Here is a 19,418-nt window from a genome sequence, read left to right on the forward strand (position 1 = left end):
CGGACAATCCTCGCAAGTGTTCACTGATGCGGAGTAATTTACGGCACAGTTGATGACGTTTGTTCGGTGTTTATCTAACATCTGTATATACTCTTGAGTTTCGCAGCAACCGAAACACACGTAGATCGCGTAGTACCATCATGTGTGCAGTCGTCAAATTAACTGCGTACGCTTCATCCACCATGCTCGTCCGAATATATTCTCAAATATAAACGTCACATCTTCATATTAACGTAAACAACATGCGATTGCATATTTGGTGAAAAAGAAGAGTAAACAGCCAACGCAATGTTACGTCATTCAAATATGAAACGTACATCCAACTTTATTCCAATACGATGATGAGTTGGTTATTTAAGGAGGAACATCAGCTTGAGAAAAGTGGTGACAGCTTAATGAAATTTTTATAATACATATTTGGATATATTGTCTATAGCCTCTCCAATTTTTAATCCATTTCATTCAGCCATTTTTTAGTAAATCATTTTCAAACTTCGAATATTTAACACCTACGCACAGGAAATAATTCCACAGACCCCATCTTTTCATACTCAAAAACAAATAAAAAATGGTGATAGGTTAGAAAAAAAAGTACTATTCTACAGTTTGAATTCTAAAGAACCTGTGTGCAAAATTCGAGGACGTTTCGTTCTATCATTTTTTTCATACCCAAAAATGACGTATTTTTGGGGGTTAATCCCGTATAAATAAAGAAAACAGGGTTTACATAACCCAGATAATTCAGATTAAAAAAATGAAATTCGTATTTACATAACCTCACTTTACGTGAAGCTGATGTTCCTCCTTAAAACTTTTCCATGTAATCAGTGGTTACACTGGAAAAAAAAAGGATTGGTGAATTTGTCTCACCAAAGCAATCAACGAAAATGGATTAAAACAGATCAAATTTAGTTATAAATTTGACCACGTAATAGTTGATTTAATAAAATCGATTTGGTTAATGTAATCAATGAATTACTTCATATTTTATCAATCCAATCACATTTCGATTGTTATACAAATATTTTTTTTTGAACTTGTACTCTGCACGTGGTAACCGATATATTTTCTGTTGAAGTGAATTACCAGCAGTTATATGTTGCGGTTATATGTTAAATGGCGAACAAAAAAAGAAGAAAGTGGATCTTCGTAAAAATGATTATGAAGATGGAATGGTGGCTATCAATTGGTTAAAATCTGCGGATTCGATGGGATTATCTCGGTACTGATGAGGCCCATACGATGGAGACTCGATAAACAAAAGACGTGGAAACTAGGTCGAAGGCGAATTGATCGCGGTGTCGCGACACGCGTTTTGTTTATCGCAGATCGTATTGTTGTATGCTCGAGTGGATTGACACGATCAAAGGGGAAATAACGGCCACTAACGTACCAAGCACACTATTTAGCCTCTGGGTATCAATCAATGGAAAACTGGTGCTTTGGCTATTTCTCGAGACGGATCACAAGAAAGCTGTACAATCGTTGACGCTTTGCTGCAGTGGATTCGTCGCTCGACGTTTTAATCATCGCACTGCGTTGTAACGGAGTGATCAGTAGATCTGCGCTCGCGTTTCAGTCTCCATTCGATATGAAATTGGAATTCTGGGCTGTCGTAGAGTCTCGTTCAAATTATCGAAAGGTTCATTCCATCGAACCTCGTCCAATTGAATTGTTCGATACGCGCATTAACGAAATGGCTTGAAAGTAATGGGACCTGCCCTGTGTCCTTAAGAGTTACGAAATTGCCATATCATTAGAGAAATTGAACGTTTTTTTTGACCCCCCTACCACCTCTCATTTCGGAGGAAAAGTTAACAATCGTCGTGCTTGTCGTTCCATTTAGTCTCGAGTTCCGAGCGATAATAAGCGCCATTACTCTCGTTATATCGCGTTCATCTATACCTATATACACCTCCAACGGTTTAGCCAAGAGAGAGATGCCATTTTATGGTCAACTCAATAAATTGTTCGCTTTTATTTGTTTTCTTTTTTTTTTTAGTCACACATGTGTGTGCAAACAACAGGCTCCCTGGAACTCGTTGTCCTTAAGTGTCTTTCTTTCGAATTGAATTCCGAGCGACAGGGATCCTGGCAAGGGCATAGTCATCAAGTTTTCTTTAGCTTGGTCACTTGTTTTTTGCATTTTTCACTAGCATGCTGAAATCGTACGAGATCAGTCGCCTCAATTGATCGTTTTCGTGTAACTATTATGGATTCTCTGGAACTTGCCGGTATTCCAAGATTCTTGATTTTCTGTAGTCATATTCGATTATTGAGAATTGAATTTTTTATACGAATTTTTATAAACTTTGACCCTCGCTCATCATTTCGGTGCGCAAAGTCTCGGATTTTTTAAATCGAAGATAAAGTTTTGTTAGGCCAGTGAATGTCTTCAAATATTCATATTAACACCGAGCAGTTGAAAACAATTGATTAGAACACGAGGCGCTAACTGAATATATTTTACGACTCTTTTACGAGGAACATAAAACGTTGTCGAAACGTTGGAAAAATGTGTGATGCAGAGCATCCCGAAATTCCGTACGAAAGTTTGACCAATTCAAAGAGAAAAAAAAAACGTGTGAGAGAAAGAAAAAAGAACCAAGAGCTTGAAACTTTGCCAGGAATGTGTTCACAGTTTTTATTTATATGCTGCTGCGCGTATTAAAAACAAAAAAGTTTTTGGCACGTCTGAGTAATCAGCCGCAAAGTCATGTGTGCCTCTCGGCAACAACTACGAGACGGTCTATCCGTGTTTTTCCAACGGATACAGAGTGAAACGGGCTCGCAGGAATGACGTACCTGGCACCTCATTAATTTAAACCAGGTGGCGAGACGCAAGGCGAGAACGATGATAAAGGGACAAGAGCCATTGAGAGGGTCGTCGGAGGAGACAAGTAGTACCTGCTCGTATATATATTCATGCATTGTACACGTGTAATACTTGATACTCGGAGAGTATACGAAGAAGAAATAGTTAGTTTCAAAAATAGCTTGAGAACGTACGGTCTCGTATTTTTTTTTTTTTTTTTTCTTTTCCCGACAAACCTTCCCCCTTTGTCAAAAAAATTGTCGCGTTAAATGTGCTTCAATGGGAATCAATGTTTTTGGAAATATTTTCGAGTGACTATTCGCTGTTAGGTGTGGACACGAGCAACTTTATTCTAACTTTTTATCATCTATCTCATTCCATACCGAAAGACTCCCATCATGGAAAAAACCGATCCCGGAGTGGAGTCCTGAGGCAAGAAAAAAATCCGTGTACCAAATGGCTCACGAACGACTTTATAATACTGGCAGAAATACTGTCAGTGCCAGGGACGACGAACGTGATGAAAGAGTTGCCCAGCGTCGTTACGGCATCGATTCTCTCTCGTGTCTTCCACTTTTGGTTGAGATGTACCCGTATGGGCATGAAAAAATTTACATTTTCTGGGCGCGTCGCGTTATTTCGTGGCACACTGCACGCTTTTGCAGTTGATACACAGACGAAATGTTATTCGACTGCTTTACGACAGATGCACTCGCGAAACTGAACGAAATTTTATGAAAGTATGAAACAAATGTCGTTTCTAAGGAAAAAAAAAAAAAAAAATAGAAATCAATCGGAAAATAGGAAAAATTACGCAGTGAAAGCTCATTTTTCGTTCGTTTCACTTTTATAAATTGGAAAAAAATATTTTCAATCATACGTAGAATTTTTTTCGGGTGCTGGAATTGTAAACCAGTAAATATTTGATCATTCCTCGATTCTCGTCTGGCACAAAATAGCCCTAGGAGTGTGTAGCACTCGCGTGAGATATATTGAAATTGGAGCCCCCCGGTGAGCCGGGATCGATCGGTTCGTGACACGGAAGTTTGTGTTGGATATTATATTGGTCGATAATTCGGTACATCCATGATCGCAGGGTGCTTACTTACAGAGTGTGTTGAGAGGAGAGGACAGGATATTGGTGATGTCAAAAGCTCTTTGGGAGGATCCGTAGCTCGAGAAATTCAACGAGCAATATTATATCGTGGCGCGTTTTTCCGTCGAACCACCGTGCTGAAAGTAAAGTAGCGATAGGGAGTTGCGATTATCGGGGCTGCGAGGGGGTTTCAGGCATGATTGATTGCCTATCGAGGAATCGGGAAGCGCTTGAAGAACCAATACGGCCAAAAGGGAAAGAGAGACAGCTACGAAGCTCGAGACTCGAGCGAAACCCCAGGCACAAACCTGTAACCCCATCGCCAACGCACAGAGCCCGGGCTAATCGATAACCGCAATGTTTCGAAAGCCCCGTTCCGGCTCGACGCTGTTATTCGTAGTCATTCTTGTGGCGTGGACGTCAACGATGACGTATTCTCTGACACCCACATGACGTACCGCAATCTTTTTCCATCTTGCCCGATTTTAGAGATGGAATCGTACCCGTCGAATAACTGTATTCGTACGAACCTTCGTTTCAAACAATAATTACCGTAGTCACGAAATCTAGCGTTCTGGTATTTCGAAGTTAACGCAATCTGAGAAATCAGTAATTTGAATAAGTTTTTATCAGCTCTTCGTCTGGTTCGAGGCCACGAGCGCAGTCAACGCAATCGATTTACGTCTCAGAGTTAAGAGATTCGTGCGTATTATGCGACTCGAATTCGTTTTCAACGTTCTTAGATTTCTGAATGATTTTTATATTCTTATATTTTCGAAGCTGTACAAATGGCGGCAGGGAAACCATTAAAAATAAACGTTCCAACTCGTTCAAGATATTCGAGCGAGTTTATCCGAGGTCTGGATGTCTCGAATGAATATAAATATTTATTTATTCGAATTCGAGTATACAACCTGACGATTTTTTTCATGAGATTTCATCTTCCTGAGGTTCGCTCAAGTTTGTCTGATTGAAAACATGCGACGAGTCGGCGAGTCTAATATTTTCCTCGAGTCATCCCATCGCTATTAAAAGTTCGTGGAGTACTGAGATTTCTAATTTTTTTTAATACCGCAAATAAATCAAATTGCGTGACTGACGAACGGGCGACGACCTCTCGGTACGACGTCGTTGATCGTCGATACATCGCGTTATCTGAGATCAAACGTTTCATGCAACTCAAAAATTTAACGTCTGGCACAGCTGTTCGAGTATCGATTTTTTTACGACCAACCCTCTCCCAGTATTCTAATGTCGAGGGTCCAACGGCAGCTGAATATTCGTAACGCCCCGTTATCCATTATTTTTCCAGCTTCGAAATCCACGCTTTGCATCATCGCGTTGAGAGCTTCACTTGACAAATTAAATATTCTCGCTTCAGGCTTTTTTTCAAACGCCTAAGAGGTTTTTTTGTTTCAAGTCGAAAAATAGATCTTGCGTGAGACTCCGAGTGGATCGTAACATCGCTTCGGAGCTTCGCTATCCGATGCAGCAGCTTTTAAGGCTGCTCATCAAAATTTCATTCAAAAAGTTATCATTCCCATATTTCTGACGATATTCTACTGCTCCCCCATGCATACAAAATCCCCAATCGTTCAATCACGTCGATCCCGTTATAAAATTTGCTCCAGAATGTGGAGTCGATTGCGTGGACAAGGTAAAATTCATCATCGCCTGACCTCATTCCAAGGCACTTCGGAATACAGATTACCGGGCGCGATCGGAAATGAAAATCTTACGAGTAACGAGGTTCTCCGCATCGAAGCCCGGTGTGTACGCCTGAGCGGGGCGAGTGAGTACGGAGAATTCGCTTCGAGAGTAAAAGTCGTCTTGAGTTCGATCCGGCGATACCGATTGAATGCGGGAGTTGCATAACGCGAACGCACACATGTGGGCGACCGTGTGTAAACTCAAGCGCTCTCGCCCACGACATGCCCCGTTGCGTCATTACCGGTTGTGCGCGAAAGCTTCGAAATCAGTTGGGATTCCCCGCACGAAGACGGATTCGAGCATGCTCGAAACGAGGACGCAACATTCGCGTTTTTCGACTCGCTCTGATGACAGTGGAATCGAATTTCTCGTTACGTTCCCGCGTTCATTTGCCACTTGAACAAATTTTTACAAAGAAAAATCAATCTCAATGTTATTTACTTTTCATACTGTTCATTATTTATACTCCGAGGGAGCAATGAAACGATTGATGATTCATCAAATCTCAATAATGACTTCAGAGTGTACGAGGGAACTTGAATCTTATTTTCTTTTTCATTTTTTTTGTAGAGAATTAGATTATTCGATGGAGCTGAGAAATCTTCGATTCCGTTGCATTCAAAAATTTCAATGCAATCCCGTGAGCCACGAAAAAGTAAAATTTGTTGTTTTATCCCGCATATTTTTTTCTCGTTCGAGTTTCCTCGTGGAGATGATTGTGTTTGATCCAACCGAGCGCTTCATGAAGTGCAATGACTCGGGTACATTCATACCCACGTAGACATTCTTTTCTATCCAATTTTGCTCCGCATTTTTGTCCCCATTCCATTATGCGTATCCTCTTTGGCGTACACTCACATCAGCCAACAAGAAAAAAAAAAAAAAAACAAAAACAAAAACGAATGAAGAAAAACGTCTCGATGAATCTTAGCGGACACTCTTGGCGTTTGTGCGCGCGGGGAATTTTTCTCATTTCATCCGTTTCCATCCACGGGCTCAAGAGGACGAGGAACGAATGACGAAGACGGGGCGGCTGCATAGAACCGCTAATACACAAACGGCGACACGTATATATACGTGCGACGTTCTCAGTCACGATCCCGTTGACTACAATCCCCCCTCCCTGCTTTTCCTTTCCTTCTCTTAAAGCCCAACCAACTACCGAGTAAATGGAAGAAACGGCTGTGAAAGTAAATGGCTCTCCTGGTTTCACCACACAACCACCCCCTCGTCCTCGCACGATAAAATCCTCTCTTAGCCCCGCTTATGGCAACCCCGCCTGGTGACTGGCAATCAGCTTGAATGCTCGTCATCATCATCATCTTTCGTCCCATCCTTATACCCACCCCCGGCCCGGTGAAATCCACCTCTCTCTCCTATCTTCGCAGCCCCCTCGAAACCACCCGCCCGCCCGCCCCTGCCCCGCTCTCTTCAATCGTCTTATCCTTCGTTCCGTCACCCTTCTTCACCGTCGTTTCGTCTTTTCCGCTTTCAGACTTAACCATTTTCCATCTCCCTTTGTCACTCTTGATCTTCTTCATCCAATCTTCCTTGGCGAACAACCTTTTTTTTCTACCTCCTAATATACCTGAAGTATATGTATGTACTCCCGATCCGAGACTCCCGACGCAATCATCAAGACCGGGCTATCACGCGATATACCAAAACCGGCAATTACCGAAATCTGTCCTTGCCAAGAGCAGAGCACACGGACGAGAAGGGCTTCGAAAAATGTGCAATCTCGGAAATTGAATTAGTTCCGATACGATGCTTTTTTTCCCGTCGAGGACAAAAAAATTTGTCGCTATTAGCATAGAAAGGAATGGAAGTTTTTTTCGATGGGTTCTTTCCTTCTTCGGTGCGACACACGTTCGCTATTCCGTTGTCTCGATTTCGCTACATTTTTATTCTTCCACTGCTTCGATGTGCTCCTCGCCTCTTCTGCGTACATCAGTTGTCGATGAATAATGTTGACGGAAAACTTCATTCGGGGATTACAAAATTAATTTGACCGATGAAGAAAATCGAATTTATGAGAAATCAACATTTTGGCTTCACTATTTTGAAAATACTCTCTCCCACGCTCGATCGTTTATTTATTAAGATCGCACAAAATAGACTGACGAATCAATATCTCGTAGCTTTATGTCGTATTATTGTACGCGCTTGTGTATATTTCGCATCGTCTAATAAAGGGGCTATACAAGCACACATAGGGTTGTAACTTCAGCGAGTGGGAGTCTGGACGTCGAGTAGGAGTTTCGAGGGTGACGACGTGGAAACCCTTCTCTCACCCTTCGAGGGTTTCTTCGTCTCTCCGCAAGTGTACATCACCAATGTTCCAGTGTCGAGGGGACAGAAGTGATTTTTAACATGCAAATTCACCGTGGTGAAAAGACCTACACAAGCTCGATCGTCTGAGATGTATAAAGTACAAAAAGCGTATAAAACGTGAATGGGGAAAAAGACGAGGGAATATTTTCTCTATGCTTATTACAACGTCGGTCTGATTTTTTTCTCTCTGTAACGCCGAGAAGAATTTTCCTCGCGTTTGATCGAGTCAATATGTAAAAATACGGAAATTACTGAGAAAAAAAAACGGGGCGAAAAGAATGAGAATTCTCGACTGTCCTTTTCACCGTCTTCGTCGATTGCAAGGACCGGAGATTGCTTTTCCATTCGATTCCTACTGTCAAAATACATTTTTGTTTTCTCCAAATTTACTGAATTGAGAATTCTCAAAAATAGTACAATTTTTCAAATCGAGAGAGCGATTGATGATTATTTGCACTTCGGAAAAAAAAATCGATCAACTTGCGTAAATAATGCTTTATGAGGGGATAAAATTATCGACATTTTCGTTGCAACGAACTCTCCGACTTTTTTTTTCGTGCCACCCAGACATCCAACTCAACAATTGCAACGCCTCCTCCTAGTTTTCCCGGAACTGTGTTGATCGATTTTTAGCCCGACAACCTGGTCTCCTTTCTACCCGGAAAAACGGCTGGTACATGGAAAGTCTGAAACATTGTTGCGCGCGGATCTGGGCTTGTTCTCAGCAAGTGTTCCGTCTAGCAGTACGGAGAAATGCATATGTAATTGGGGCCAGAGAGGGGGAGGCGAGATCGTCAGAGCATTCTGGACGAAAAGGCAAAAAGCTTGTCGTAAATTAGTTTAGGACCCGGCCCTCAGTTTCGCTCAGGTTCGGGATAAGTCGCACAAGTTTTGCCTCTTTCCGCTCTTCAAAGAATATTCGGCACATTTATTCTTGCATTCCATTACCGACTCGATCGCGGGTGCGATCCACTTTCCGATTCCATTATTGTCGCGAATTATTGTATTTTATTAGTAACGAGTTTCTCAATAAAGAATTCATTTTTACGGCTTTTTTGTGGTTTCATAACGCACGAGTGGTTCGCTAGTTTGATAAATAAATATTCCACCTAATCGATCGTGATAGACGGTTTCCAAGTGTTTACGAAGTGACATGAAAATCAATTCAGTGCTGAAGATAAAATAAGATTGGAAGCACAAAGTATCGAGAATTTTTGGACTTTTGTTTTTATCGAAATGTCAAACTGGACGAGAATGTTCGGCATTTGGTCCTCGGCTCGTGCAGGTATGCAGTTATAGCAATTCACTCTCACCGTGGTTAATCGTTACGTGAACAATGACTGGGGAGCTTTCGATATGAAAGAATCCTCACTGAAATTTTTCTTGAGAATATCGTTTTGAGTGAAGAAAGAAAAATCACGGTTGAAACATCAACAACTGCTTCCTGATTCGCATCTGTTTTATCGTTTCCTCCCCATCAGCGTACACGCATCGAAAAAGCGTTTAGATTTTGTCAAAAACATATCTGTCGCTCACTTCGCGGATCTTCTTTCCCCTAACAACGAGGAGAAACAGAAGTTTTCTAATCGAGAATTTCATGACAACAGGCCATTGAAGAATCGTTATTTATCGATCACTATTCCTAACAGTCTAATTTACCATAAAAAACAACGTTTTTCTCAAATGGCTACGTCTATAAGGAGGGTCAAATTCCCAATCAAGAAACGTTTCAGTGAGTTTTATATCATAGAAAAGAAATCTTTGTTCCCTGACAAAATGCGATTCGCAGATTCTCAAAAACTTTCAATTCCTGATACCATCACGAAATAGACTTTCGTCGATGTAACTATGCTCGAAAAACCATTCAATTTCCAGGCGAATCCTCCATTTTTTGCTACCATTCTATCCCACAATAAACTTCAATGATTTTTTATTTTCCAGGTAAATCTCCGTTCTTCCCTAGTCTAGATGACCAAGGTGGAAATCTTATGGACGATCCCAACGCGGCTGGACAGCTCGATGGTGTTGGCGTGGGTGTCGGTGTGGGTGTTGGCGTTGGCGGTGGCATGAATGCACCTCAAGCTGCACCATTATCATCACCGAGTCGCAGCAGTCCTCACAGCCAGGGCAGCGAAACCGGCGAACGATTTTCCAGGAAGGTTTTCGTCGGTGGCTTACCCCCGGATATTGATGAAGGTATGAAAGCTGCGAACTATTTTATCGCTATCGAAATGTCACCCCGAAGTTTGCATCGTTCCAGCACGACTAATAAATTTCTATGCTTCACGAACGTCCCACGCGTTGTGTTTATTTCGACATCAAACTATTGATTAAACGTTTTGTGAACTTTGATTACGAATCCATTTGGCAAAATCGGTTGATAATATTGACGAATTTATAATAACGAAACTGAGGTCTTCGCTCTAGTGAAAAACTTAATGCACGAATTTCCCGAGGTTTCATTGAATTTGACAGTTTCTTCGATTTAAAAAATCGTTATTTCGACGAGTTAGAAAAGTCACGAGACCGGCTGAACTAGATTTCCAGACGAACCAGTTTTTCCTCGCCCGATATTGTCGAACTGACATCGCGTCTGTGATCGTTGAATTGGACAGAAAGAAAGAGTTCGCGAAAATCAGGTTGAAAGCTGGATTTACAAATATAATGGAATTTCTTCGGTTCTACAGACGAAATTACAGCCAGTTTTCGCCGATTTGGACAGTTGGTCGTCGATTGGCCACACAAAGCAGAGAGCAAGTCATATTTTCCGCCAAAGGGTTACGCTTTTCTCCTGTTTCAGGTGAGCCCAACACTTTTTCACTTTCCTTATTTCACTATGCTAATCAGCTTATACGAAGAAGCAGGCTGACGTTAAACTACTCTAGAAAGCATTGTTATTACATTACGTTCGTTGCCAACGTTGAAAGTCGTCCTCGGAAAATTTCTGAATTATTTGGCTTTTGTTTGATAATTTATTTGAAATAGGCTTTTTGAGATTACAGAAAATTGCAGAATAAAAAAATTTCAGAATGTGCGTTCGAGGCTGAGCAGAGCTCGATTTAAGTCGTTGAAAAAATTCGTTTCAACGTACAAGAAAATAATTGAGAAAAATGTGAACAAAAAAAATGATGACATTCAAATCCCTCGAAAATATTTCGTTTTAAAAAATGTACAGCTTTTGAAACAATTGAAAGAATTCATTGATATTCTATTGAGACCATTGAAATGACAAATCCTTCGAAAAAATGACAAAAAGAGTTAAACGATATCGTTGAATTTTGACAGGATGAGAGTTCGGTTCAACAGTTGATAGATGCTTGCATCCAGGACGATGACAAGCTCTATTTGTGCGTAAGTTCACCAACGATCAAGGACAAACCAGTACAGATAAGACCGTGGCGTTTGAGCGACGCGGATTTCGTGTTGGATGCTTCAATGCCTTTGGATCCGCGAAAAACTGTTTTCGTCGGTGGTGTCCCACGGCCTCTCAAAGCCGTTGAGTTGGCTATGATAATGGATCGATTGTACGGTGGCGTTTGTTACGCCGGAATCGACACAGATCCTGAGCTGAAATATCCCAAAGGCGCTGGCCGAGTCGCATTCAGTAATCAGCAGAGTTACATTAGCGCCATATCGGCGCGTTTTGTTCAGCTTCAACATGGCGACATCGACAAAAGGGTGAGTTGGAAAAAAATCCAAAATTTTTTCCAACTATTTTCAAGTATTATTTTATTTGCCCGTTCTCGTGAGAAAAAATAAGAATTTTTTCGTAAGATTTATTATAATGTACAAAAATGAACGCCCCTCGGGCAACCTTCTGCCATTGCATTGGAAACCTCTCGAAAACGAATGGGAATTTGTAAAATATTTAGCAATTTTTCAAATCGTAAATTCATCTCCGGTAATAACGAATTTGTATAAACATTACCTGAGAATATCTCTTTCAATTGAAGAAATTTTATGAAAAACTTTTTAAAACGTCACGATTCGTTTCGTCGAATGTTGAACCGAGATTCCTTAAGATGGCAAACCGATGATTTCTCGCCCCATAAAATGTTGGGATTGCTGAAAGAAATCGTTCAGCACGAGCTACCATTTATGTGCTTCGCATAGATTTTTTCACGTCGGTTCTTATTCCGATTTAACTTAGGTCGAGGTCAAGCCATACGTGCTCGATGATCAGATGTGCGACGAGTGTCAGGGTCAACGTTGCAGTGGCAAATTTGCGCCCTTCTTCTGCGCCAACGTCACATGTCTTCAGGTGAGTTGTACTCCATTTTCTCCGATTTTAATGAGCATTTTGTTTGTGCGAATGTGGTATTAAAAGGAGCCTTTATTTTTCAGTACTATTGCGAGCATTGCTGGGCAACAATTCATTCGAGGCCAGGTCGAGAGTTTCACAAGCCTCTGGTTAAGGAGGGTGCAGATAGGCCTCGTGCCGTACCGTTTCGTTGGTGTTAACCCCAAGTGTTTGGGTTTAACGGCCCAAGCCTGCGTTTGCCACTCTAATTATCTCGCGGCCCTAGCTAATTAACTACCACTCCTATGAGTCCTCCTCTCTCTCTTTCTCTTTCTCTCTCTCTCTCTCTCTCTTTCTTTTCTTTGAAATTGACTCCATTTGCCTGACCTCTCTCCTGATAATATCAACTTCATCCTTAAACATGTCCGATTCTCGTCCGAAAAGTCCCAAAAAAACTGTCCGTACTACCATAACTGCTAAAAGGAATGCAAAAAAAAGAAACAAAACAAAAGGAATAAAACATCAAAACTTCTATTGCTATTCCCAAAAATACCCAATACTACTAAAAGAAAAAAAAAAAAACAACAACATAATAATGATAATTATTACTATTACTATTACTACTACTATTACTACTACTACTACTCGATCGTCACTACTACGACTATTCTATTCACTTGCTATTTCAATTCTACTCCAACTACTGCGTACCACCCCTCCATTTAGTAGACCCGAATCTTCCCTCGAATCCTCTAAAATTGGGTCATTAAGAAGAAGAAGAAAAAAAAAAGCAACAACGGCAACGACAAACGGGGGCAAACGTCGATTCTGTGCCTCGGCTGAATCGCCGGGAAATCATTTCGAGACCCTGAGAATTTCAAGCGAATGATAAATTCTTTGACGATCGTTCCAACGAGTGAAACTCGAAATACGATGAAAACTGAGTGGAGACGAAACGAGAGTGAAGAGATACACAGAGAGAAAGAGAGATAATGGAGGTTGTCAATCGCAGATTATTATTCCGTGAGTTTGACATGACAAGCCAACGATTTTATTGCGGATACGTCGAGCTTCGATAAACGAAACGCTTATCTTCGATGCGCAGCGAAGAACCGAAGAACGAACGAGTGGCAACGATCGTCCGAGGATCAACACTTTTCGAGCGTTACCTCGTGACGAAGAAATTTTTCCTCACCTTCAACATCGAGATTTGTCATCGGAAATCATCGTACCGAAGACGTTCGACGACGTAGAGCAAGAGTAAATAACGAAAGAGAGGAAAAGAGGGACCGAGCTTTACCGTCAAGTAAGATAGATACGAGGGAATAACAATGTAGGGACAAAAGGAGTGGAGTGGAGAGAGGATAAATTCAATTGCGAAAGGGAGATATAAAGAGTGAAAGAAAGAGAGGTAGGGAGAGCGAGAGCGAGAGAAAGAGTGAGAGATGGAGATAATAAAATCGGAGATAATCACGTAGAGCCACTGAGACGATGGCGGGATTGTGTCGTGTTAAACATCATAACTGATTTTAGAGAGTAACACAAGCAAAAAAAAAAAAGTTAATTTGACACGTGATAAAGCAGAGAAAAATAAGTCAAATGAGGTGACGAGGAGCCATGCGCGATTTATGCCTCTGAATGTAACGTTTTCTTTTTGTATACATGAAAAAAAAAAAAAAAGAAACAAACAAACAAAAATAACCGATGAAGCATGAAAAGGAAAAACGCTTTGCTTTTTACGGCGATAAATTAGGCAATTTCTTTACTATCACTATTTAGGTATAAGAGTTCGTTTCAAGCTTCGAAACACTTAGGACACGATTTAAAAACGAATTAAAGGTAAAACGAAAGAAATAATAAATAACATCTACGGAGTGAACGAAATAAATTTGCGATCTAACGGAGAAAAATTGTCGCATCCAAATATAGTTCAATGTGATATTTCAGTTATTGCGATGAAACTTTCGGGCCAGTCTGTAGAAAAAATAAAAATAATAAATCAACAATAAATAATGATCACAGTTCACAGTATTCCACTGTGTTATTGAAAATGTTGAAAATAATAACGAAAGTTTCGATATATATGAAAATGGCAAACTGAAGTTTGCGACGAAATTTTTCTACGTTAACGAACGGAATGGCGATGGGAAATAAACATAATGAGGAGAAAAAATAAAACAAACAAACAAGAGGGCTCTGAAACTAACGCTAGATTATTTCGCGCGCGTTTTGTGTTTATTTAAAATTAAATTTTTCTATGTGTATAAACAAACAATATAAACGCAACGTAAATTTAATAGACGGTTAGACGGAAATAACGTTCCCGCTCAATCGAATAGTCATTCGTTTCCTTTTGATTTATCACATATTTTTTTATTTCTCTCAATTAGTCGTTTCATTTCTTTTTTATTTTTATATTTGTACATATACATAACGTATATATAAATATATATATATATATATATATTATTTAAAAAGAAAAACAAAAACAAAACAACACTTATATGTACATAACGTATATATAATGTCTATATAAATATATATATAAAAATATATAAATTAATATTTCCTCTATCCCGCGCTCTCATTCGCCATTCTGTCTATCGTGTCTTTGTACTTTTTTTATGCTGACAATCTCTACGATCTCGAAGGGAAAGGAAAAACGTTAACGAATTAAGACGTGAATGAGGATATTCCACTGCTAAATCGCATATTCTTCGACGATAAGCGACGATGAAAAAAGTAGAGTTGTCAAAGACAGAGCCGATGATCGCAAAAGTAGCCAACTACTCTCGATCATTTAGCTTTTTATTTCTCATTTTTTAATTTGTTTTTTCTTCTTTTTTTTTCTCTTTTTCAAATAAATTCATGAGAAACGTCAAACATTATGTTGGCCGAGCTCGTGAGTTGTATTTCTCAAGTGCAAATAACGAGGACAAATTTTGCAATAGGTGAAAATGCGCGAATGAGTTTCGATGTTGGTTTCGAGCATAGAGAAGAATTCGTGGTAAGAATAATTGAAATAGGACGAGGGAGGCGACGAAACGAGCAGAAATATTGACAATTACGTTTTCTCAAATTATTATATTTTTTCTCTCCAAATGTTTTACGATTCATGATTAAAACGCCACGAATTCTTCAACCATTATTCGCACTCATCAGGCTTCGGGAATTACCAACCTTTAATGACGCATGGCCCCTCTTGTAAATACCCAGTTACCTACTATACTTAGAAAACAGCAAACGATTGAAACAAAATGAAATGATAAATTGAATATCTCCAAGTCCTATATAAACGTGGAAAAAAAAACGATAAATCCTTATCCAACACCTCTCCCTTTGTCCCTATATATTGAAACCCAATGTACCTTAATACCCGCAGTAGCAGCGGTCGAGTTAAGCATAAACGAACATACAGATCCACCCAAACATACACATTCGTACATACACACAGACACACATACAAATACAGCTCTAAAAACGATAACAACCTTTTTACCCTCACGTTTTTAACTCTTGGTGTATATAATCGAACGGTGCGCAATCGCCTAGTTGAATTTTTCGAGCCTCGGGCCGCTTTCTTTCGTACCGAGTACCGGCATTCATTTCCTTATCCAATTTTACAACCACGTTAAATTCGAAATATTTGCAATCGTTCTTGATCGCAGTTATTCGATACGTGGGAATAAACGAATATAACGATTGTTGCAATGACGGACACATACATATGAGCACTGATAAGCGAATTGAAAAATAAAAAAGAATTAAAAAAAAAAAAAAAAAAAACAGAAAAGGGAGAAAAACATTAACAGAAACGATCGAAAATCGTCTGCACAAGCTTCGACCAAGTTCGAGATGCGAACGAAATTCAATGAATTTCGAAAATCATAATAACGAATGGGGGGAAACAAACGCGATGAGGCTTTTGGTAGAATCAAATCTTCCGATATAGTCGAGATCAAATTGATATTCGCAATAACTTTCAGAAAATACATGAATTAATATTCATCAGTTATTTCGAAAACGTTTTTTTTTGTACACACATTTTAACTGGGTATAAATACCAATGGGTATGACTAAAATCGTAAATTTTACAAGATTTACTCAAAAATTAAATTCATTTAACAACTATTTCAAATCTAATGATCCCATGATCCTACAAACTTCTTTACGAAACACAGATTCAAGCCACTATTTTTTTTTAGACTTGGAACTAACTTTTCTTTTTTTTTTTTTATCGAAGACAAAAAAAAATATTTGCCGAAAAATGACACATTACGACCACGGAAGCATCGAGATTCCAATTAAACGGTGGGGTAAATTTTAACTAAATAAACCTCTCTTCTATACCTGATGACCAATTATTTCTTGGTAAATTTTCATGATAATAAAACAGTTGGGGTAACACGAGAAAGCACAGTTTTCTCGTTGCCACAATCATCAACTTACTATGAAAAGTAATCGGTTCGAAATAAAGAGCGTGAGAGAAAGAAAGCGAGAAAGAGAGTGAACGAGTGAAAGAGACGAAAAACGGTGTGAGCAAGGAGGGTAGCAAAGTCAAACTTTTTGCCAAGTGAATTCGCGAGAATAAGCATTGTACCATTTGAGAAAATAATAATAACGCAGAGACAGAGGACGAAAAAGTAATAATAACGGTGAAACACAGAGTAGGCAAAAGTTCATCTCGAGTACGAAGTAATCGCGAAAACACGAAGTATTCTCGACATAACATATAAATATTTATTTTTTTGGTCTCCTTTTTGTACATAATGCTCGTAGCTGAGCCGAAAAGCCGGCTCATTGTCATAGGTAGAACAAAGAAAACCAACGCGAACGTGTCTCATCGGCGAAATATCAGAGAGACCAAAACGTGAGAAAAAAGAAAAAAAAAAAAATTACATTCTCTCGTCTATCCGCTCGATCCAATTGAAAAGGAAAAAAAATCCCCGACTTATTTTCTCCCTTTCAATGAAGCCTGATCCATTTACGGTGATATCTACAAAACTATCGAGCCCAAAGTGTTTTCTTGCGCGTGGCCCGTGCCAATAGCCGAGTTAAAACGTATTAATGATTGCGATTTTCATATATCAATCGTAAAACAGACCCCCACATGCGACGAAATAATTGAGAAGGAAGGATACACACGTACATGTTATATTTTCAATACATTTTCTCAGCTACACTCAACAACAAATGAGAATCCGTCGAATAAATAACTTTTTCTATCGATTATTTTATGACTTTTGGTACAAAATTTTCAAAACGTTCAAACGTTACATAAAATATTCGATTAAAAGTACAAAAATTATGTATTTACCAATCGTCCATGGGTTTTATTCTTCAATGCTAATTTATTAATCTGTAATCAAATTGAAATCGTAATTTAGTTGTTTTTCAATTAATGTCTGATATTTAGCTCATTATGTCAATCGATCGACTGATTAATTTATAATTCGAATAAATAATCGAAATTTTGGAACATCTGTTTGTTTGACTCCTCGCGTCAGAGCTTCCAAGACCGAACATTTATGACATCATTTTAGCCCGAACTAATGTCGTGAAATCAGAAAAAATCGATAGAAAAAGGCCTGTTGATACACCGATCAAGTCTCCCGTATGCTTTCATATTAATGATGACCGCGTCCGTGTCACGTGAGTTACCAATACACGAACATCGTGCGCTACCGATGAATCTTTTAGTTTCTTCGAAACACATTCGTTCGTGAATCGATTACGGGGATAAGATTGAGTGAGTTCTTATCCGAACTGGCTTGAAAACACTTGTGTGAAAATCGAGAGTTTAAAAGTAAAATAAAAACAGGGGAGAGAAGAGAAAAACGTGAACGCATGTTCGAATGTTAGTTAGTGCAATTTTGAATACACAATAATAAACGTATTAACGAAATAAAAGTAAAAAATTGCCACTCGTTTTGCAAATATAATTAAATAAACAAATATCTTTCTGCGACGATGCATCGCGAGGAAAGAGGCAACGTTGACGTTTATGCATGTGAATACGTAAATAAATATATGTATTCATATTCATACGCACACGGGTAAATTCAAATGCAATTTTTTCGATGTGAATTTAAACTCCGATGGTTAAGATGCTAGATAAAAATTCTTCAATAAAAATTCATCATTTCCAATCAATATATTTTTAAACTCAGTTTTTAAACTCAGTGAAATTATTTTTCATTTGGCCACGCGTGCACTCGTATATAAAGTAGAGACAAGTATCGAGGCATGGATAATAATTTCAAAATAAGGGAGAAAGCAGAATTGGTTTTCGCGAGTTCGCCAAAATGAGGATTAAAAAGACACATATACGAAGACACAATTCATAAATTCAATTTTCGAAAGTGTTCGTATGTTCATTCGCGTGCGTGGGTGTGCGCGTGTATGCATGTCTCTCTAGCTTGTAAACGAAATAATCGTGATATTGCGAAAGGCGAGTTCAACTGTAAATATTTTGGTCGTATAAATAGTCAATCTAAGTGGGGTGGGGGAAAAAAAAAACAAAGCATTTCTATCCGCGTTTGTGTTTTGTATTCGAACACTCACTGTTGCTTGTCATCGATTCATTTTTCTCCTTTTTTTTCTTGTCAAATCTTTAATTGTAAAAAATCTCTTTTAATTAGAAACCAGATGAAAGATGAAAAACCACCAGCATATATACACACACACACACACACACACACACACACACACACACACACACACACACATACACACAAAAAACACGGAAGATCGCAAATTATTGAAAAATTATTAGACCATAACGAACAGCGGTTGCTCTTACGTTAAGCTGTGCATGCGTGGCTATACGAATAATATATAAATTGCGATATCACGCGAAAAATTGTTTGCTGCTCGACGTGAGCAGGCAAATTGATTTTTTTATACTTTTTTTAACACGAAAAGAAATAAGCAACAAAAAAAAGCGAAGAAACGCATTCGTATCTTACAAGATAAATTTAAATGTTACAAACTATCGATTCGATTGAACGAAAAAGAAAAAGAAAAAAAAATACATGCAAAACTGAAATAACGTAAAGAGCCTAAGTCTCGTGAGGGATTAAAACTGAAAAAAAAAAAAAAAATAAAGAACAAACAAAAACGAGTCATCTCCCATCTAACCGAGAGCCGACAACAGGAATTTAGGACAAAACTATAATCCACAACAAAGTCGATCCACGGATAAACCGCAGCCTCGATGGACG

The 19,418-nt window shown here is 39.1% G+C and overlaps 1 protein-coding gene across 1 annotated transcript in view; it reads left to right on the top strand.

Moving 5' to 3' along the window:
• orb2 overlaps window positions 1-14,226 on the top strand; it is a 215,336-nt gene extending 201,110 nt beyond the window's left edge. Inside the window, exons 4-8 of the mRNA XM_043413258.1 lie at window positions 9,897-10,151; window positions 10,643-10,755; window positions 11,241-11,633; window positions 12,106-12,216; window positions 12,300-14,226. Of these exons, the coding sequence (XP_043269193.1) occupies window positions 9,897-10,151; window positions 10,643-10,755; window positions 11,241-11,633; window positions 12,106-12,216; window positions 12,300-12,416 (989 nt within the window). The 3' untranslated portion in view covers window positions 12,417-14,226. The remainder of the gene's footprint in view (window positions 1-9,896; window positions 10,152-10,642; window positions 10,756-11,240; window positions 11,634-12,105; window positions 12,217-12,299) is intronic.
• The last annotated feature ends 5,192 nt before the right edge of the window (window positions 14,227-19,418 follow it).

This window comes from Venturia canescens, chromosome 2 (assembly GCF_019457755.1).
Source record: "Venturia canescens isolate UGA chromosome 2, ASM1945775v1, whole genome shotgun sequence".
Classification (NCBI taxonomy): domain Eukaryota; kingdom Metazoa; phylum Arthropoda; class Insecta; order Hymenoptera; family Ichneumonidae; genus Venturia; species Venturia canescens.